Source organism: Panthera uncia (assembly GCF_023721935.1).
Source record: "Panthera uncia isolate 11264 chromosome C1 unlocalized genomic scaffold, Puncia_PCG_1.0 HiC_scaffold_4, whole genome shotgun sequence".
Classification (NCBI taxonomy): domain Eukaryota; kingdom Metazoa; phylum Chordata; class Mammalia; order Carnivora; family Felidae; genus Panthera; species Panthera uncia.
Window position 1 is genome coordinate 83289202 of NW_026057585.1, and position 18185 is coordinate 83307386.

At 37.3% G+C, this 18185-nt stretch overlaps 1 protein-coding gene across 14 annotated transcripts in view; it reads right to left on the bottom strand.

Moving 5' to 3' along the window:
- Positions 1–18185, bottom strand: part of EPB41 (erythrocyte membrane protein band 4.1) — a 106396-nt gene that overhangs the window by 47467 nt on the left and 40744 nt on the right. For all 14 annotated transcript variants that reach the window (XM_049617648.1, XM_049617649.1, XM_049617650.1 and 11 more), the window contains exons 7-10: positions 16664–16816; positions 13841–13938; positions 11096–11268; positions 1013–1218 (exon numbers count right to left, since the gene is read on the bottom strand). In XM_049617648.1, the coding sequence (XP_049473605.1) occupies positions 1013–1218; positions 11096–11268; positions 13841–13938; positions 16664–16816 (630 nt within the window). The remainder of the gene's footprint in view (positions 1–1012; positions 1219–11095; positions 11269–13840; positions 13939–16663; positions 16817–18185) is intronic.

The following is an 18185-nucleotide window of genomic DNA, read 5'->3' on the forward strand; positions in this document are numbered from 1 at the left end:
GCATTAAGGAAATCTATCCCTGAAATCATTGTTGCACTATATGCTAACTAACTTGGATATAAATTTAAAAAACTGCCTTTACTAACTCCTGTTGTCAATAGTGATACTTGTATTTATGTCAATAAATCTGAACACCTCAACTCCATCCCTGCTTAAATGTGTTTAAAAAGCTTACCAACACATAAAAGATCAGTCCATTTACGGTTAGTACTGGGAAATCTGCTAATTGGTGATTTTTAAACAAGATCAGTGACTGTGAGTACAATCAACTCAGAACTGTAAGCAACTCAGTGGCAAAACCTCTCCTACATAAGAATCTTCCCCTTTTTGTAAGCAATTTGATTTGAACAACCATATAGATATGCTTTAGGCAATACTAGGATATTCTCTGGGTATGTTGCACACATATTCCTCTTAGGGAATCAAGTTATATTTTAATCCTATTAGAGCATACTCTTTTTTTTTTTTTTTAATTTACATCCAATTTAGTTAGAATATAGTCCAATAATGATTTCAGGAGTAGATTCCAGTGATTCATCCCCTATGTATAACACCCAGTGTTCATCCCAACAAGTGTCCTCCCTTCCCCTTTTAGCCTCCCCCCTCCCCACCCCTCTAGCAAACCTCAATTTGTCCTAGCAGAACTTACTCTTAAAAAAGAATGTGAAGATTCTTTCTGGATGAGTAAAAATTATTTTTAAAAGCAGATGATCACAGTGCTGATGTGCTTTCTAGATGCGTTTTGTTGTTGTTTTGTTTTGTTTTGTTTTAGATATAAGTTAGGTGTAGGTAGGTCACCTGAAAACTTCTCGGATGGCTTAGTTTTCATGACATCATTCTATGAAAATATTTTACAGGTTCATGGGGAATACTTTTTTCCAGAAAGAGTAAAGGAGAAATCACTTTGTTAGAATTGTACAAGAATCGGTGCTTTGGAAACCTTCCTGGTCAAGGAGTTAATCCGTCTGAATCAGAAAGTGAATGAGCTGGATATTTGGGACTTATGACATACCTTCCACACTTCTGTGGGCTCTGGCTCAGCTTGCTCCGGTGGCTCTTCTTCCTTTTTCACTTCGAACTTCACTGTTTCCTTCTGTGCTTTAGAGACCACTGTTTTTTTGACAGATGCATCTGGAACACTGCCTTCTGTGACCTGACTCTGAGCAATGGCTGGTGCAGAAGTGGGCCGAGGACTTCTGTCTGAATCAACAGCCGTTGCTATGTGAGAAAGGAAAAAGGACAGAATCAGTGAAGGCAAGAGTCACTGTACTACTTCAAAGTCACCAGGTAAAATAATTGTGAATCGAGGACACAGTGTCCAGTGGGCTATCATACAGAAGGTATAAAATAAATCATCAGTGCTCTGCCGGGTAGCTGATGGCAATAAAAAAGCAAAAACAGAAAAGCTAAACTGTGCTATCGTGGCCCATAAGGGGATATCAAAATAAGAAAATTAAAAACTCTCTTTGTTAAAAAGTTAGCAAGATTGTTTAACCTTGTTAAGCAAAGGGTTAATTAAGTCTGATTCCTTTCATGAAGACTTTTTGAAATAAAGATCCATTTATTTAGGGGTGACTGGGTGTCTCAGTTGGTTAAGTGTCCAACTTCAGCTCAGGTCATGATCTCAAGGCTTGTGAGTTCAAGCCCTGTGCTGGGCTCTGTGCTGACAGCTCCAAAGCTGGAACCTACTTCGGATTCTGTGTGTGTCTCTCTCTCTGCCCCTCCCCAACTCACGCTCTGTCTCACTCTCTCTCAAAAATAAATACACATTCAAAAAAAAAAAAAATGTCTTTTAAAAGATACATTTATTTACAAGTGATTTTAGAAACCTAAAATACATATTCCAAGAAAGAAGGATCAAGTCTGATTTCTTCTGTAAATCCTGCTTGGAATGCATACAAAATAACTTGATAAATTGATCTTCTGGTAAGACATGCACACTTTTTGATGCTTGTTTAAGGGCAAATCTTTGAACCAGACACTTTCCTTTTTAATAAGTCACTTGATTAAAATAGTATGAATTCAAAACCTTTGGCCTTTAGTCCTTAAAAAAATAAAAATCAACCTTTTGAGTTCTGTCCTACCCTCTCTCAGAATCTTATCAATTTGTATTATAGTTTCTCTTCTCTAATATATCCAGGGCAGTGGTTCTCAACCAGGGGTGATTTTGTCCCCCAGAGAATATTTGGGAACATCTGGGGACATTTTTGATTGTCACAACTGGGGAGAGAGGTAGTAGGGGGTCCCTGGTAGTGTGTACAGGCCAAGGTTGCTGAGGGTAAGAAACCTTGACTTAGGAAAAAGGCTATATATAGACGCTTTTAGAGAGTATATGCAATACAGGCTTATGACAAAAGCTTGAGCTTTCCAGAGTTAATAGTTGTTCTGGTTTGGACTATTAGTATCTAAGTTTCGATCACTTCAAAAACAACTACTCATACTCTTTTCATGATTTTTTTATCTTCATTCTTTCAGGGACTAAAAGAAAACCTATACATACTTTGTAGTAAACCTCATTTATTTGGCAGTGTCTAGGAATGAAGTGTGTTTCCACAGGATTTAATATTTCTGATGACAGATCATTATCTTCTATGTACTGAGACTTTTGAATTTTAATTATTTTGCATGGAATCTTTACAATTAAAAAAATTTTTTTAATGTTCATTCACCCTTGAGGGAAAGAGTGCGTGCATGCATGCGCACGTGTACACACACACACACACACACACACCACACAAGTGGGGGAGGGGCAGAGAGAGAGGGAGACAGGGGATGTGAAGCAGACTGCGCTGACAGCAGAGAGCCTGAAATGGGACTCAAACTCTTGAACCGTGAGATCATGACCTGAGCCAGAGTCAAACACCTGACTGAGCTACCAAGGTGCCCCAGAAATACTTACAATTTTTATTGTACACTTTCTTCTGCTTTCTTAAACTGAATATACTGAATTTCTCATGATAAACTTAGATTGATAGGCAGTATATATTAGCCAAAACAAAGGAATTCCATGAATCAGAACAGATAAAAAATTGGAATTCACAACTACCTTACACATACAACACCAAGAAAAAAAAATGCTTGTTACCCTGTAATGATCTCCAGTGAAAGAAATCATTCCTCAGATAATACGTAGGAAAAACAGTAGAAATGTAAGAATCATCTATCTTCCTTCCAGTGAAAACTCTGTGGCCTCTTTCAAGTCCTTGCTACTCATGGGTGCTCTAAACTATTCAATGCAAGAATGGCAGATGGCAGACCAAATCTAACAACACAGGGGAATGTGACAAAATATTTTGCTCACAGTTGTGTTAAACTATCATTATACTTGTGTATTCACACCTCCTCTCAAAGAATTAATTCAACTCTGCCTGGCATCATAGAAACATAGCCCATGCTTTCACCATGTGTTATTTTGCCACTTGCATTTGGTTTTAATCCAATACTAATACTGCAGAGCCAAATGATTTATGTCTTCAGTATTCCTAGCCCTGGCAATCTGTACCGTCTATGGAAAAGTAGGTATAAGTGTGGAAACTGGCAGTTAGAAACACAGGCATAAAGTTTCATCATTTGTAAAATGTAGAAGATATTAACTCTATAGGACAGTTAGGGAAGGCATACTCAATGGACATAAAAAATACTTTAAAAATGCTAAATATCAATAACTTTTAATGTCATATCTCTAAGTCCTTATATTTCTTTGTCATGGGTTAATATTTCAACAGTATGCAGGGCAAAAATTAATTATGCACACACTGATAGGAAATTCAAGTGGAAGATATCACCTGGGAGCCCTGGAGAGAGGCAAATTTCTTTCCTTTTCTCAATAAGAAGGCTACAGGGGCACCTGGGTGGCTCAGTCGGCTAAAGTGTCTGACTTTGGCTCGGGTCACAAGCTCATGTTCATGAGTTTGAGCCCCGCATCGGGCTCTGTGCTGACAGCTCAGAGCCTGTTGGCCGCTTCAGATTCTGTGTCTGCCTCTCTCTCTGCCCCTCCCCCGCTCATGCTGTCTCTCAAAAAATAAATAAATAAATAAACAAACAAACATTTTTAAAAAGGCTACAAAGTATGGATTGCAACTGAGAATCATGGTAGTGACTCTGGTTGTTGTTTTTTTAAAGTATCTTTATTGAGATACACTTCACATACCATATAATTCATCCATTCAGTTGTACAATCCAATACTTTTTACTATATCTACATTATTGGGGGTAGTGATTACTTTTTAAGATGTTTTGGCTCTTCAGTTTTGTGAATTCATTTGTTAGCTATTTTAAGATTTAGGTGCATATACAGAGAACCCTTAACTTTAAAAATTCAATTACTTCCCATTTCTGAATGTCTAGACAAAGAAAAGTGTTGTGATAATCTTATGGACCCATTAATTCTAGTATTATATTGTTCTTGTTTAAAAACAACAGAAACTTAGGGACAGTTATATATTAGAATAGTGAAAAGTAAAACTCAAAACTAACATATCGAATAAAAGGAAACTTAAATTTTAGATCTAGCTCTGTTACTTACTAGCACAATTTCTGTTAGTATGGTATAGGCACAGTAGGTATGGAGTGGATCAGTGGTTTCATTATCAGAGGGCCCACATAAATCAGCTGCAGATCTTGAAAAACAAAAAAAATGCAGCTGGGGGCACATGGGTGGCTCAGTTGCTTAAGCGTCAGACTCTTGATTTTGGCTCAAGTCATGATCTTGCGGTCTGTGGGACTGAGCGCTGTGCGATCAACGTGGAGCCTGCTTGGGATTCTCTCTCTCCCCGTCTGCCTCTCCCCCTGTGCGCGCGTGCGCGCACGCACACACACACACACACACACACACACACACACACTCTTTCTCTCTCTATCTCAAAATAGATAAACATTAAAAAAACCCAAACAAACAGTTGATGCTCAAGTCCACCACAGACAGATGAGGGATCTCAAAGTAAGGCCTGGGCACTTGTTTTGCTTCAAAGCTCTAAAGATGATACCGGTGTACCCCTGGCAAGAATCACTGCAACCACGACCCACTGAATGGATGAACTACCTAGTTAAACGACCCTAGCAAGTTATGACCTTTTCTGTGCCCAGTTTCCTCATGATTAAACCAAGAATTCCTAAATGCTTCTTGTTCATTAGGTTGTTGGTACTAATTAGGATATATGGAAATGGTTTGAAAAGCAAAAGGTGGAACAAAAATATAAGCTGAATGCCTTGTTATCATTATTAGTTTCCTTATGACTTACTATTCTAACGTATAAACTGGGATCTGAACCAATTTTAGCTCTTCAGCTGGTGAAGCAGATGCTCTGAACACCAGATATAACAGAAAAGGGAGCGTTCATTCATATCATTAAAGTGAGGTCCCTTATAAAACAATTCTTGTAAAAGTTTCCATCTCCAGCTTAGAGGCATATATATACATATATATGGAGGGGTCTAACAGGGAAAATCTCTCTCTCAAGATTCCTAGAAGGATCTAGGAAAAAGAGGGAAAATTAGTTTCCATAGACCTGTTTCTAATTCTTGTACTGAGAAGACAGCACACAGAGAAAAAAAAAAAAGACATTTGGAAACAAAACTAAAAAAAAATTGTCTTATTTGGTTTATATGTAATTCAGAGGCTTAAAAGATACTACCATATGTAAAATATTTAGAACATTGCCTGGAACACACTAAGCACTCAATGATTATTACTATTTTTTATTCTCTTTCTTCTAAAAAAAAAAAAAAAGCTGTCATGGTGAAGAGTAAAAACATGGGTCTGGGAGAACAGTCCTAGACTCTACTAATTTTGTTGCTATGTGACCTTACACAAGTCACTTAAATTCTAAGGTTAGGTTGTAAGAAATAATGAACAGCAAAAGGTATCCATTTCAAGAAATGAAAAACAACAGTTCAATAAGATAGAAAGAAAATAATGAAGATATTAACTGGCATAAATTAAATTAGAATATTTATAGTATAAAAAAAACCCCAAAAGTTAGTTTTTTGAAGAGATTTAGGAGGCCAGCATAAACTTGATACTAAAACCTGACAACATCACGAAAAAAGAAAATGACAGGCTTCTCTCTCTTACAAAAATAGTTACAAAAAATTCTAAAATAATATAGTAAGAAAAACATAATCAAATTGCATTTACTCCAAGAATGTAAAGTTGGTTTAATGACTGAAAATTAATCAGTGTAATCTACCACTTAATACAGAGAGGGAGAAAAATCCTATTATTACAGCTGACCCTTGAACAACACAGGTGTTAGAGACACCAACCCCTCCATGCAGTTAAAAATCTGTATATAACTTTTAATTCCCCCCAAACTTAGTTACTATAGTCTACTATTGACTGGAAGCCTTACTGATAACACAAACAGTTGATTAACACATATTTTATATGTTACAAATATTATATATTGTATTCTTGCAATAAAGTAAGCTAGAGAAAAGAATATTATTAAGATAATCGTGAGGATGAGAAAATACATTGATAGCACTATGTTATATTTATCAAAAAAATCTGCCTGTAGGTAGACCCATGCAGTTCAAAATCAAGTTTTTCTTTTTTTTTTTTTTTAATTTTTTTCAACGTTTTTTATTTATTTTTGGGACAGAGAGAGACAGAGCATGAACGGGGGAGGGGCAGAGAGAGAGGGAGACACAGAATCGGAAGCAGGCTCCAGGCTCCGAGCCATCAGCCCAGAGCCTGACGCGGGGCTCGAACTCACGGACCGCGAGATCGTGACCTGGCTGAAGTCGGACGCTTAACCGACTGCGAAAATCAAGTTTTTCAAAGGTCAAATGTACATTAACTAATGAATTAAAAGTCACCATTCGTTTATGATAAAAACTCTCAGGAAACTAGGAATAAAAGAAAACTTCCTTATCAGATAACGGGTAGCTAACAAGCCCTAGAACAAACATCATACTTAATTATGAAATACTGATGCTTTCTCCCTGAGATTGGGAGTGAGACATGGATTAAGAACTCCTATAAACTAGTAAGACAGCACAATAAAAATATGAGCAAAAAATTTGAACAGGCACTCCAGAAACAATGATATACAAATGACCTATAAACTATGGAAAGGTATTTAACTTCATTAGTCATCAGGATTTGAGTGAAGGTTTGAAAAATAAAACAACAACAATACTTTTCTCCCAAGTGGAAAAAATTAAAGAGAGGGACAACAGTTGTAATAGGATATTCTAATGCACTTAAAACATCAAATAGAAAGTAGAGCATAAAATTCTGCTCACATTCAACTCAACAGGAAAAATTAACAATCTTATTTTCAACATTCATTTATTAAGCACTTACAATGTAACAAGAATTGTGGTAATTATCAAGACCAGTCATCTTGATGATTTAAGATGTAGTTGTGCATCTTAAAAAAAATTCTCAGGATGTAAAGATACAAAGAAAGCATCATGGGATATATGAAGGTAAAAAGGGACTGACCAGAAAATGTACAGGATTCTATTCTAAGTTTGTACTTAGGATACACGTACTTTGGAGAAATTACTTTTTAGGCTCGCTTCTATAAAATTAGGTGGCTGGAATAAATTATTTCCAAAAATTGTTTCCCAGTCCCAAAACTCTGTGATACTAATGGTCAGGCCACCAAAGCTATCTTCCTTTAGAATTGTCTTACATGCTTTAGTTTTGGAATCTCAACCATTACTACAGCATTTTGAAGACATAGTTTTTGAGAGTTACCCCCCTAAAAACATAGAGTATAATTTAATAAGAACTAGCTAATGTTAGTCAATAGAGACATCAAGATTTTTTAAAGTCTTGAACTGTGACGTCTCTATAGCTAGAAAAAAAACAGACAGGATGTGATTTCTAAAAGTAACATAAATCTCTCTATAAGTAAAGCTTTCTAAATTGTTCAAGATACCAAAACTCATGAATATGTGAATCTTTGGTTATTTTTGCTATTACAAAGAGAGGATACATCAGACATAGTATCTAAACAACGAAGAATTTCTATTTGGTGGAAAAAGCCATGGGATACGGCATCAGACAAACATAGGTTTTTGTCCTAGCTTTGCAACTTACTATCTGTGAGACACTGAACGAGTCACTTAAACTTTCCAACCTCAGTGTTTTCACTGAAAATTAGGGATAAAAACAAACAAACAAAAATAATAGCTCCCCAAATTCAAGGTAAACTGGAGGTAGGATACTTTACTCGACAAAGAAGGAGATGCCTGATGGTGTTATATAAATATGGCAGACATAAGGATTGAGTGATCATATTTAAAACTTAACATGCCTAAAACAGAAGTTTTGATTTTCCATATCCCCAACTGTGCTTCTCTCTCAGACTTTCCCATTGTACTAAACGATCAAACCTAGGAATAAATCTTGATTTTCTTTTCCTTGCCATTTCCAACACTTAATTTATCAGTAATTCTGTCAGGCCTACCTCCAAAATGTATCTCTGGCCACTTTTCCCCTTCTTCATTGCCAATACTTAAGCCCCAGCTGTCATCATCTCTCACCCAGATCCTGCAACAGACTTCATGCTTCTGCTTTACTGCCCCTTCGATGGAGCATTCACCCAGCAGTCAAAATGGTCTTTTAAAAATGGAAAATCAGATCACATCATGCCCTCTAATAGCTTTCTATTGTAACTAAAATAAAATCTAAACTCTTTAATGGCCTATAAGGCCTTAGACAATCTGGCCCCTTCCACTTACTTCTCTGACCTCATTATTTTTTTTCTAAAGTAGGGTCCACACCCAGAGCCGAGCCCAACTCATAACCCTGAGATCAAGACCTGACCCCGAGGGACACCTGGGTGGCTCAGTCAGTTAAGCATCAACTCTCACAGTTTGTGGCTTCGAGCCCCATGTGGGGCTCTGCGCTGACAGTGTGGAGCCTGGTTGGGATTCTCTATCTCCCTCTCTCTCTGACCCTCCCGCCACGTGCATATGAGCATGCTCACTCTCTCTCTCTCACAAAATAAATTAAAAAAAAAAAAAAAAAAAAGACTTGACCCTGAGATCAAAACCTTGATCCCTGAGATCAGACCTGAGCTGAGATCAAGAGTTGGACGCTTAACTGACTGAGCCACCCAGGCACCCCTGACCTTACTTACTGTTTTTACTCCTTTCCCTTCCATTTACTAGGATCTAGACCTGTGCTGTCTAATATGGGAGCCACTAGCCACATATGGCTATTTAAATGTAAACTGAATTAAAATTCAGTTCCTTAGTAACTTAGCCACATTTCAAGTTCACAATTGGCCATATGTGGCCATAGGTTACTAAACTGGACATCACCAAACAGATTTCCATCGGTACACAAAGTTCTATGGGACAGCACTGATCTAGACCCATGCCAAGCTCATTCCTACCTGCAGATCTTTGTACTTGTTACTCCCTCTTTGAGAATGTTCTTCCCCTGGGTTTTGGGATGGCGGGCTCCTTCTCATAATTCAGGTCTCAGTTCAAATGAAGCTCCTCAGAGTAACCTTCTAAATTTACATTTAGATACAAACCACTCAATCTCAAACAGCCATCCAGTGTCTCCCATCCCCAGGTACTCTTTATCCCATCACTCTCTTTTATTTTCTTCATAGCACTTATCACTATCTGATACTGTTTTATCTTTGTTTCTACCCAGAGAATGTAAGCCGTGTGAGGGCAGAGACCATGTTTGTATGTTCACAGCTTTATCTCCATTGACTAGAACAATACCTGACACATAGGAAATGTAAAATAAGTTACTGAACAAAGGAATAAGTGAGTAAGTATCTGAAAGAACATGGGTTTTGGAGTCAAACCAGTATGTACCCCAATCCACTTATTAGCTATCCTATCTTAAGAAAAGTTATTTAATTTTTGAGCCAGATTCCAAATGTTGCCATGATGACTGAAGAAGACAAAGCCTGCAATCTGCCTTGTTCTGTTACTATTAAAACGGCCCCTTCAAACTCAGGACAGTAGAGAAACATCAGAAAGAAAGAAGTATGACTTGCACTGTAGAAGCATAAAAGTTCTGCTTGGGTCATCTCTTTTCCAAGTGTGACACTCTTAAACTGAGCAAGGTGTCTCTGATATATGTTCCCATCGTGCAATAAATCAAAATATGGCAGCATAATTTTGGATGATATAAAACAAAGTAATAATGCTGTGGCCAGAAAATTAACAATATCTTAATGATACCTAATATTTTGTGGTCACTTATTAAGTGCCAGCCATTGTGCTAAGCACCATATATACATCATCTGATTTATTCTTCATGAAAACTCTTTGAGGTACAATTATATTATCGTCATGCCCATTTTATAAATGGGAAACCCAAGGCATGGAGATTAAGTAACTTGACCCAGAAGATAGATCATAAATGCAGGGGTTGAGCTTGGAACCAGGGCTATCTGATTCCAGAACCCAAACCTTTAACTTCTGTAACATGCACCTTGCTTTTACAGCAGATATGATAGAGCTGGGTCTTGGTGAGTCCTTAATAAATATAATCAATAATACTCTACTTCGGTTATTGCCTTCTGAAATTTTTATTAGCCACATACTGAATATGACTTATTACTTTATTTCAGTAATACTCTCAATCCTTGAGACTAAGAAAAATTCAGAAAGATCTTCTGTTTTATATACAATCATGAAACTTATCTATTTCCTGTTTAAACAAAATTTAGAGACTCCAATAACACAACTGCTTTTTCTATCTCTAACTGCCACATGACAAATGATCTAAACTTTTTACATGACCGCTCTAGCGAGTGAGATGCTTTTCCTCTTTCCTACTTGAAAAAATAACTATTTCAAAACATTCAAGAGGGTTTTAGTTCAGTATACTACATTAGGTGTTCACTCTGTGGTAAATATTCTGAATCCTAATTCTAATGGTGTTTATCCACTACTACCTAGCAGTGGAACCTTGATCTAGTTACTACTCTCTCTGAACTATGGTTCTACTTTTCTTAAGATGAGCCCACTGAAACAGACAATTAGTAAGATCCATTTCACTTACCACTGAGATTCTTTCATTTGGCTCCCTTACAGACAACTGTACTTCTTTTATCTCTCCCTAATGAGTTAGGATCACAGGAAATCATTAATATTCAATACCAACCTCCATCAAGGCTCCGGGATGCCCGTTTGCTTGCTGTACGCTCAAAGTGTGGAGCAGGCCTGTCAATCAGAGCACTAGCTTGCCTGGTCTGAGCCTGAGTCCGGCCACTGTATCGAAATTTGGATCCCAGGGCAAGAAATTTGCTTTTAGGAATGGTGTCTGTAGATGTCAGTCTAGAGAGGGAGAAAAACATAATTATACATATTATTTCTCTCTAATGAGACTGTGAGATTAAAGAAATCATGAATTAATCTCATAGTTTCCTTACAGTTACTAAGACGGAGTTCTAATCAAGCAATCATTATTTTAATTCTACATCATGTCTCAAAGCAACACGTATAATTTAATTGAGGCCTATATTAATAATATCATCATATATCCCTATAGATAGGGCTTTATGGTTTTCAAAATGCTTTTATAGCACTGTAATATTTTCACCACTTTACAGATACAAGAAACTGAACTTTCAAAAAGAAGTTACTGTTTTAAGATCACATAGCTATTAAGAGGTTGGGCAGCAACGGGGTCCAAGCCCAGAGTACTTTTTCCATTCTATTAAAATAATAATTTTGTCAGGGTACCTGGGTGGCTCAGTTGGTTAAGCATCTGACTCTTGACTTGGGCTCAGTTCATGATCTCATGGTTCATGGGTTTGAGCCCCGCATCAGTGCAAAGCCTGCTTGGGATGCTCTCTCTCCGCTTCTCTGCCCCTCCCCTCCTCAATAAATAAATACACTTTAAAAACTGTTGAAAAATACACAATAATAATTTTGTCAAATGCACTCCGAACTCAGTTAGTGCCTATGAACCCATTAAATAGGTTATTTGGTGCATTTAACACAGTTAGGAACCCCATCTTCTTTCTACGTTATACCCCTATAATCTCTTTTGCCAGGACATTTACTACACTGAACTGAAACAATCTATTTATGTGCTGGTCTCCACTACAAGGCTCTGGGGTCTCTATGGGTAAAGGATAAAGACTATGATTTATTTACCTTTGTGTTTTCACTCCTGGCATAGTGCCTGGCATGAATTTGCCACTCAATAAATGTTTGCTGGATAAATACATAAATTGCTATATCAAATACTACCAAAAAGAGAGTACTTCTTCCCTTTGGGATAGTTTATTTTAATTCAGCAAATATTTACTTCCTTTTGTTTGCTGAGGCATCACATATTAATATATTCTCTTATTTTGATAAAACAGATCTAAATATGCTGTCCTACAAGTAAACGCTTTGGCTCTAGCTGAAGTCTATACCATAAATATGAAACATTCAAAAAACTCCTTTTCACCCTTACCCTTTTTAAAAACTATTTTCTTGGTTTGATTTTAAAGAAGAGGATGATAAGAACATAGGGAAATATTTCAATGCCAATAATTAAAGTTCCTTAATTGGTTATGAAGTGAATCTTTATGTTTATCCTGCACTGAGAATTAAAATGTTCTTTTCCCTGAGTTTTCTTCCTGTCCAGTGTGCTATGGTGCTAAGTATGATATGAACATACAAATAGAAGTAGAAGATATCATGGTCATCTCTCTTAAAAGCCATTCATAAACAGCCAACTGACATAAAATCTGGGATTTGCTTCAAAATCTCTGGAAGGGAGTGGGAAGGAATGGGTAGGGGGGATATAGATGAAACAAGAATGGCCTTGAGGTGACAATATTTAGGCTGGGTGATAGATCCAAAGGTAGGTACAACGGCAGTTCATTATACCACTTTCTTTACTATGTATGCAGTTTCACATAATAACATTTTCTTTAAAAGGCAAGGGGACAAAACTAGCTGGTTCTCCTTTCTTTCTTTCTTTTTGTAAGTTTATTTATTTATTTTTGAGACACACAGGGTGAGAGGGGGAGAAGGGGAGAAGGGGAGCGGGGGAAGGGCAGAGAGAGAGACAGTGAGTGAAAGAATCCCGTGCTGATAGCACACAGAGCCTGACTCGGGGCTCAGTCTCACAAATTGTGAGATCATGACCGGAGCCAAAATCCAGAGTCAGATGTTTAACCGACTGAGCCACCCAGGCACCCCTAGCTGACTCTCCTTTCAATGCAGGTAAATACTTGTCTAAGGTCTGTCTTCTCTGCTAGACTGTTCCCTCAGGACAGGGACTAGAACTATCTTGTGGTATATTCTCAATGCCTACTACAGTGCCTATACAAAGGGTAAGCACACAGAAAATGTTTGGTAAATGACTACAAGGGGTTAATGATGTAGCCTCTTGAAGAGTAGAGCAGATTAAACTTTCTTCCATCTTCTGATTATCTGATACAACTGGGCTTTAAAGACGGTTCTCTGTACTTCTTTTCTGGGGTTGATTAGAACCAAGATAATGATCAGCTTTCTACCTTTCACCTTCTAATAGAACAGCCCCACAGAAAGTAGTTAAGCATTGCTTAAAGAAATTCCATGGGGAGGTAGGTTAGGGTACTTCTTCCTGACAGACTGAATTTAGTTTCGCTCCAGTTAAGATGATCACAGAGCCCCTAATAAATACAGATTCCTTTTTCTCACTTCTTTTCTCCTTCCATCATGCACAGAAAGGTGCTTTGGGAATGTTGAGGCATGTTTTTCAACCCAAGGGAAGAGAAGTGGATTTATTTTGTCTCGCTTAAGATGATCTCACCTGAGCTAAATAAAAGAATGCCAGCCATACAAAGAAGGGAATTTCAATAGCAGGTTTAAAATAGAAACATGCATAACTTATCCTTGAAAAATACTTAAGTGAGAACAATACCTGAAAAATGTGTGATGCTCTACACAGACTTTCCATAATTTCTTAGCTGCTCGGTAACTGGGAAGTTTGAATCCAATGGTACTTTCATATTGCTCTTGCTATAAAAACATGAATAAACATGAAACATGATTATTTTACTAAAGTGATACAATATCAGAAATACGGTGTTACAGAAGAGGACATTGTGAATAAAAGAATGTTACTGGTTTCAAAACATAAAGTTTCATTTCAAAATTTTTTCTACTTACCAACAGAAATGTACTCAGGGCTTTTTCAACAGCAGGGAAGCCAGGGAATGCATCTTATATAATTTATGCATCTTATTTTATTCAGCACCCATTCCCCCCACAGACACAGACACACACACACAGACACACACAGACACACACACACACACACACACACACACACACACACACACTGTACATTTTTCTGAGACATAATTAAGTCACCTTTTGATTGTCCAGACTACTTATTCTTCCTTAGTCACTGTCTGCATTTGGGATACTTCTACTACTATATGACCAGGGAATGGGATAGCAGATGATTTCTCCAATCAACCAATATTATTATGCAATTATTATTAGTAATAGAAGCTTAAGATTTTGACTCAAACCAGATTCCTGAATTATTAAATGTCTTCTTTTTCCTTTGATTGACCACTAGTTTATCTGAATACTTCTTTGAAGCAAACCATACCCTGCCAAGGATACTAGAAACACTGTCCTGCTAGTCTTTTGCCTCTTTGTTTCTACCTTAAGCATACTTTACAAGATGGAAAAGAAACTGACATTTTTAGTGCCTATTATTGCAAATAACACTATGATTAAATAGTGTCATCTATATTTTTACGCATGAAGAAACTAAGATCAGAGAAGTTATTTATTCAGTCTCATAGCTATAAGTAGCAGAACCAGATTTTCCCGGTTTCTACTATACCATGTTACTGCTAGGTCATCTACTGTAGACATAATACTATACTTCTCAAAATCCTACTCTTGTTCCTAAATGCTTTCTTAAGAATCCTGTGTTTTATGGGGCGCCTGGGTGGCTCAGTCAGTTAAGCGTCCGACTTCGGCTCAGGTCATGATCTCACAGTTGGTGGGTTCCAGCCCCACATCGGGCTCTGTGCTCACAGCTCAGAGCCTGGAGCCTGCTTCGGATTCTATGTCTCCCTCTCTCTCTGGCCCTCCCCCCGTTTGTGTTCTGTCTCTGTCTCTCAAAAAAATGAATAAACATTACAAAAAAAGAGATTAAAATGTAAGATCGGTTAGGGATGAACTCTTTTATTCACTATTATATTCCTAGACCCTAGAATAGTGCCTGGCCTAAAGAAAGCCCTCAATAAATATTTGGTGACTGAATGACTCTTAGATTTGAAATTTTTGAGGGAAGACACTGATTGTTCTTTGTTAGGTACAGGTAAATAATTATGGTATTAAATAAATGCTTCATTGAGCTTATCCAAGATTTTTAAGGCTGTACATCCAGTATTCCCAAGCTAAAATAATGAGCCATTTTTCACCAGCAGATGGTGATACACACACAAAAACACGCCACATTACATTAGTGCACTGCTTTCTTACTTCGAGCTTTTATAGCTGTCATCTCATGTGATCTTCAAGTCAAGAGAGAGAAGGTATTATCCCGCTCGAATGATAAGGAAGCTGAGCCATAGACTTGTCCTGGTTATTTTGTTTAGTAGGTGGTAGAGGCAGAGTAGGAGCTAGAACTTTATAAAATTTAATTCCTACTTAAAACAATTTTCTACTGTGCCATGATAGCTTTTTAATGTAAAAGTTAAGTTTGGCCAGCATTAGTATATCCTGAATCTTGAACACCAACTAATAACTGAGTTGTCTGGTATAAAGTTGAACATCCAACTCCATTAAAAATCTAGAACTTGAGAGGTGCCTGAGTTGCTCAGTCCGTTAAGCATCTGACTTCGGCTCAGGGCATGATCTCATGGTTCGTGGGTTCAAGCACTGCGTCTGGCTCTGTGCTGACAGCTCAGAGCCTGGAGCCTACTTCAGATTCTGTGTCTCTGTCTCTCTCTGCCCCTCCCCTGCTTTCACTAGGTCTCTCTCTCTCTCTCTCAAAAGTAAACATTAAAAAAATTTTTTTTAATCTATAACTTGACGTAGAATACATTTTCAGTAACCACTAGAAGCTACACATACAAATAAATCTTAATTACATCAGGTAAGGTGTTGGTGGTGCAAAACATGAGTATCTTAACCCCACCATTTAAAAATCTCCTGCTACTTAATTTATAAATATTTATAAATATTTTTCCATCAAGATTTTACCCGGAGTAAACAAGAAACAAGTTTATCAATCCAAGATTAACTTTTGGCCATGGTATATTTACTTCCATAAAGAGAAACCAGAAGATCCAGAAGAAACCAGAAGATCAGTAGTGAGGAAGACAAGAAGCATCATGGGGCTGATTAATTTAGAAAACAGAATTATCAGCTCCTGAATAGTTAGCTACAGAGAGACTGCTTATTTACTTATTTTATTTAGAGAGAGAGTGAGTGGGGGAGAGCCAGAGAGAGAAAGAGAGAGAGAGAGGGAGAGAGAGACAGAGAGGGAGAATCTTAAGCAGGATCCACACTTAGCATGGAGCCCAATGCCAGGCTCAATCCCACATCCCTGGGCTCATGACCTGAGCCAATATCAAGAGACAGACACTCAACCTACTGAGCCACCCAAGTATCCCAAGAGATCTCTTTGATGACATAACAAGGAAAACAGGAATGAAAAGGTATTTTCAACATGGTCTATGTTTGATTCAGGAGAAAAGAAGCATGAATTATGTACCTCTCCAGGTCGAATCTTGATGAAAAAGCTGCTACGTTTGTAAGAAATCTTCAGCACTTTGGGCCAAGGAAAGCGGTTAATTCTCAGCTTATCTTTATAAACCAGAAGGCCACTAGAGCAGACACCTAGGATGATATCCACTCCCTCCAAGTCCTGAAAAACAAAAGTGTTAGCAGCTCAGCGTTCAGCAAAGTACTCAACACATTGCTGACTCTTATTTGATATATCAATAACCAAAAACACAAAGCATACATTAAAAAGTAAAGCTCAACCTAACAATCATAATCTACAGGACTGTTCAGTCCATATAAAAATGTTACTATATGTTACTAAAAATGTTACTATACCACCATGAGTGAACATCCGCTCTTCTCAGGTCCAAGAAATACTGACATGCACACATCTTATCCACTGAAGGAACTAACTACTCTAAGGAGCAATATAACCACCACCGCTACTCTCCAAAGCCATTGTGAAATGTCATTGGGCTTGCACCTCATCTAACTTTATAACACTTCTCCCATAAAACTGAGCCTCTGTATCTTCCAAAAAGGTGTTCCTTTAATAATCCAAAAAGAGACATTAATCTACTTTTACCATGCCTGTCTGCATATGAGAATTCTAGGGTAAACATTCATGTTCTCATTTTGGTCTCCCAGTTCTAAAATACTCAAACTTGCCACTATCATAATCAGTAAATAATAACTATGGTAGCTATGGTAGCTACCTATGTCCTATACGTGTATGTTTAAGTCAGTAGACCACATGACTTCTAGAGGCTAGGGCTGAGGGCTATGTCTACTACCAAATATGCATGCACAATTATAATTCTTGTTCTTTTTATGATAATGTGGCCACTCGTCCAAAAATCATGGTAAGTAAAGGAGTTCTCTTCCTATATAAACTCAGTATGGAGAATCTCAGACTTTTGTAATTACTGATGTTAAGTATATTAAATTATAAATATCATCCCAAAGTCAAGAAGGAACAGCAAGATAAGATAAAGACATATTTATATGCCTCTTTAGTAATTTTTTAAAATTAAATATATATTAATCATCCCTGTCTAATAAGGAATAAATTTCACCTGAATAAATCTCTACAGACAACTATTTATATAGGTAATCAAAACCCAGAATCAAATGTTTCTTGACTACTCCTTTCCCCAAAATGAGTATAGAGAAACATGTTAATGGCATATGTGTTATGTACAAAAAAAACCCGAGAAGTAAAAATTATAAACTCAATGACTATATAACTGAGAATTTCCCAGAAGATGCCCTCTTAAATTCTTAAAGCCTGTGGGTACAACTACATCTCTCTCTTAATTATGTTTTGGGGAAACAATTTGCTTTACAACATTTGGGAAAGGAACATGCTGCCTGACTTCTTCATCTATTCCTGATAATTACAGCAACGATATCAGCCTGCAGCAAGAATTGAGAAGCAAAACCAAACAATTTCAATTCTGAGTTTTCTGCCATCTACTTTACAGATTCACAGAAGTACCCAGCCCCAAACA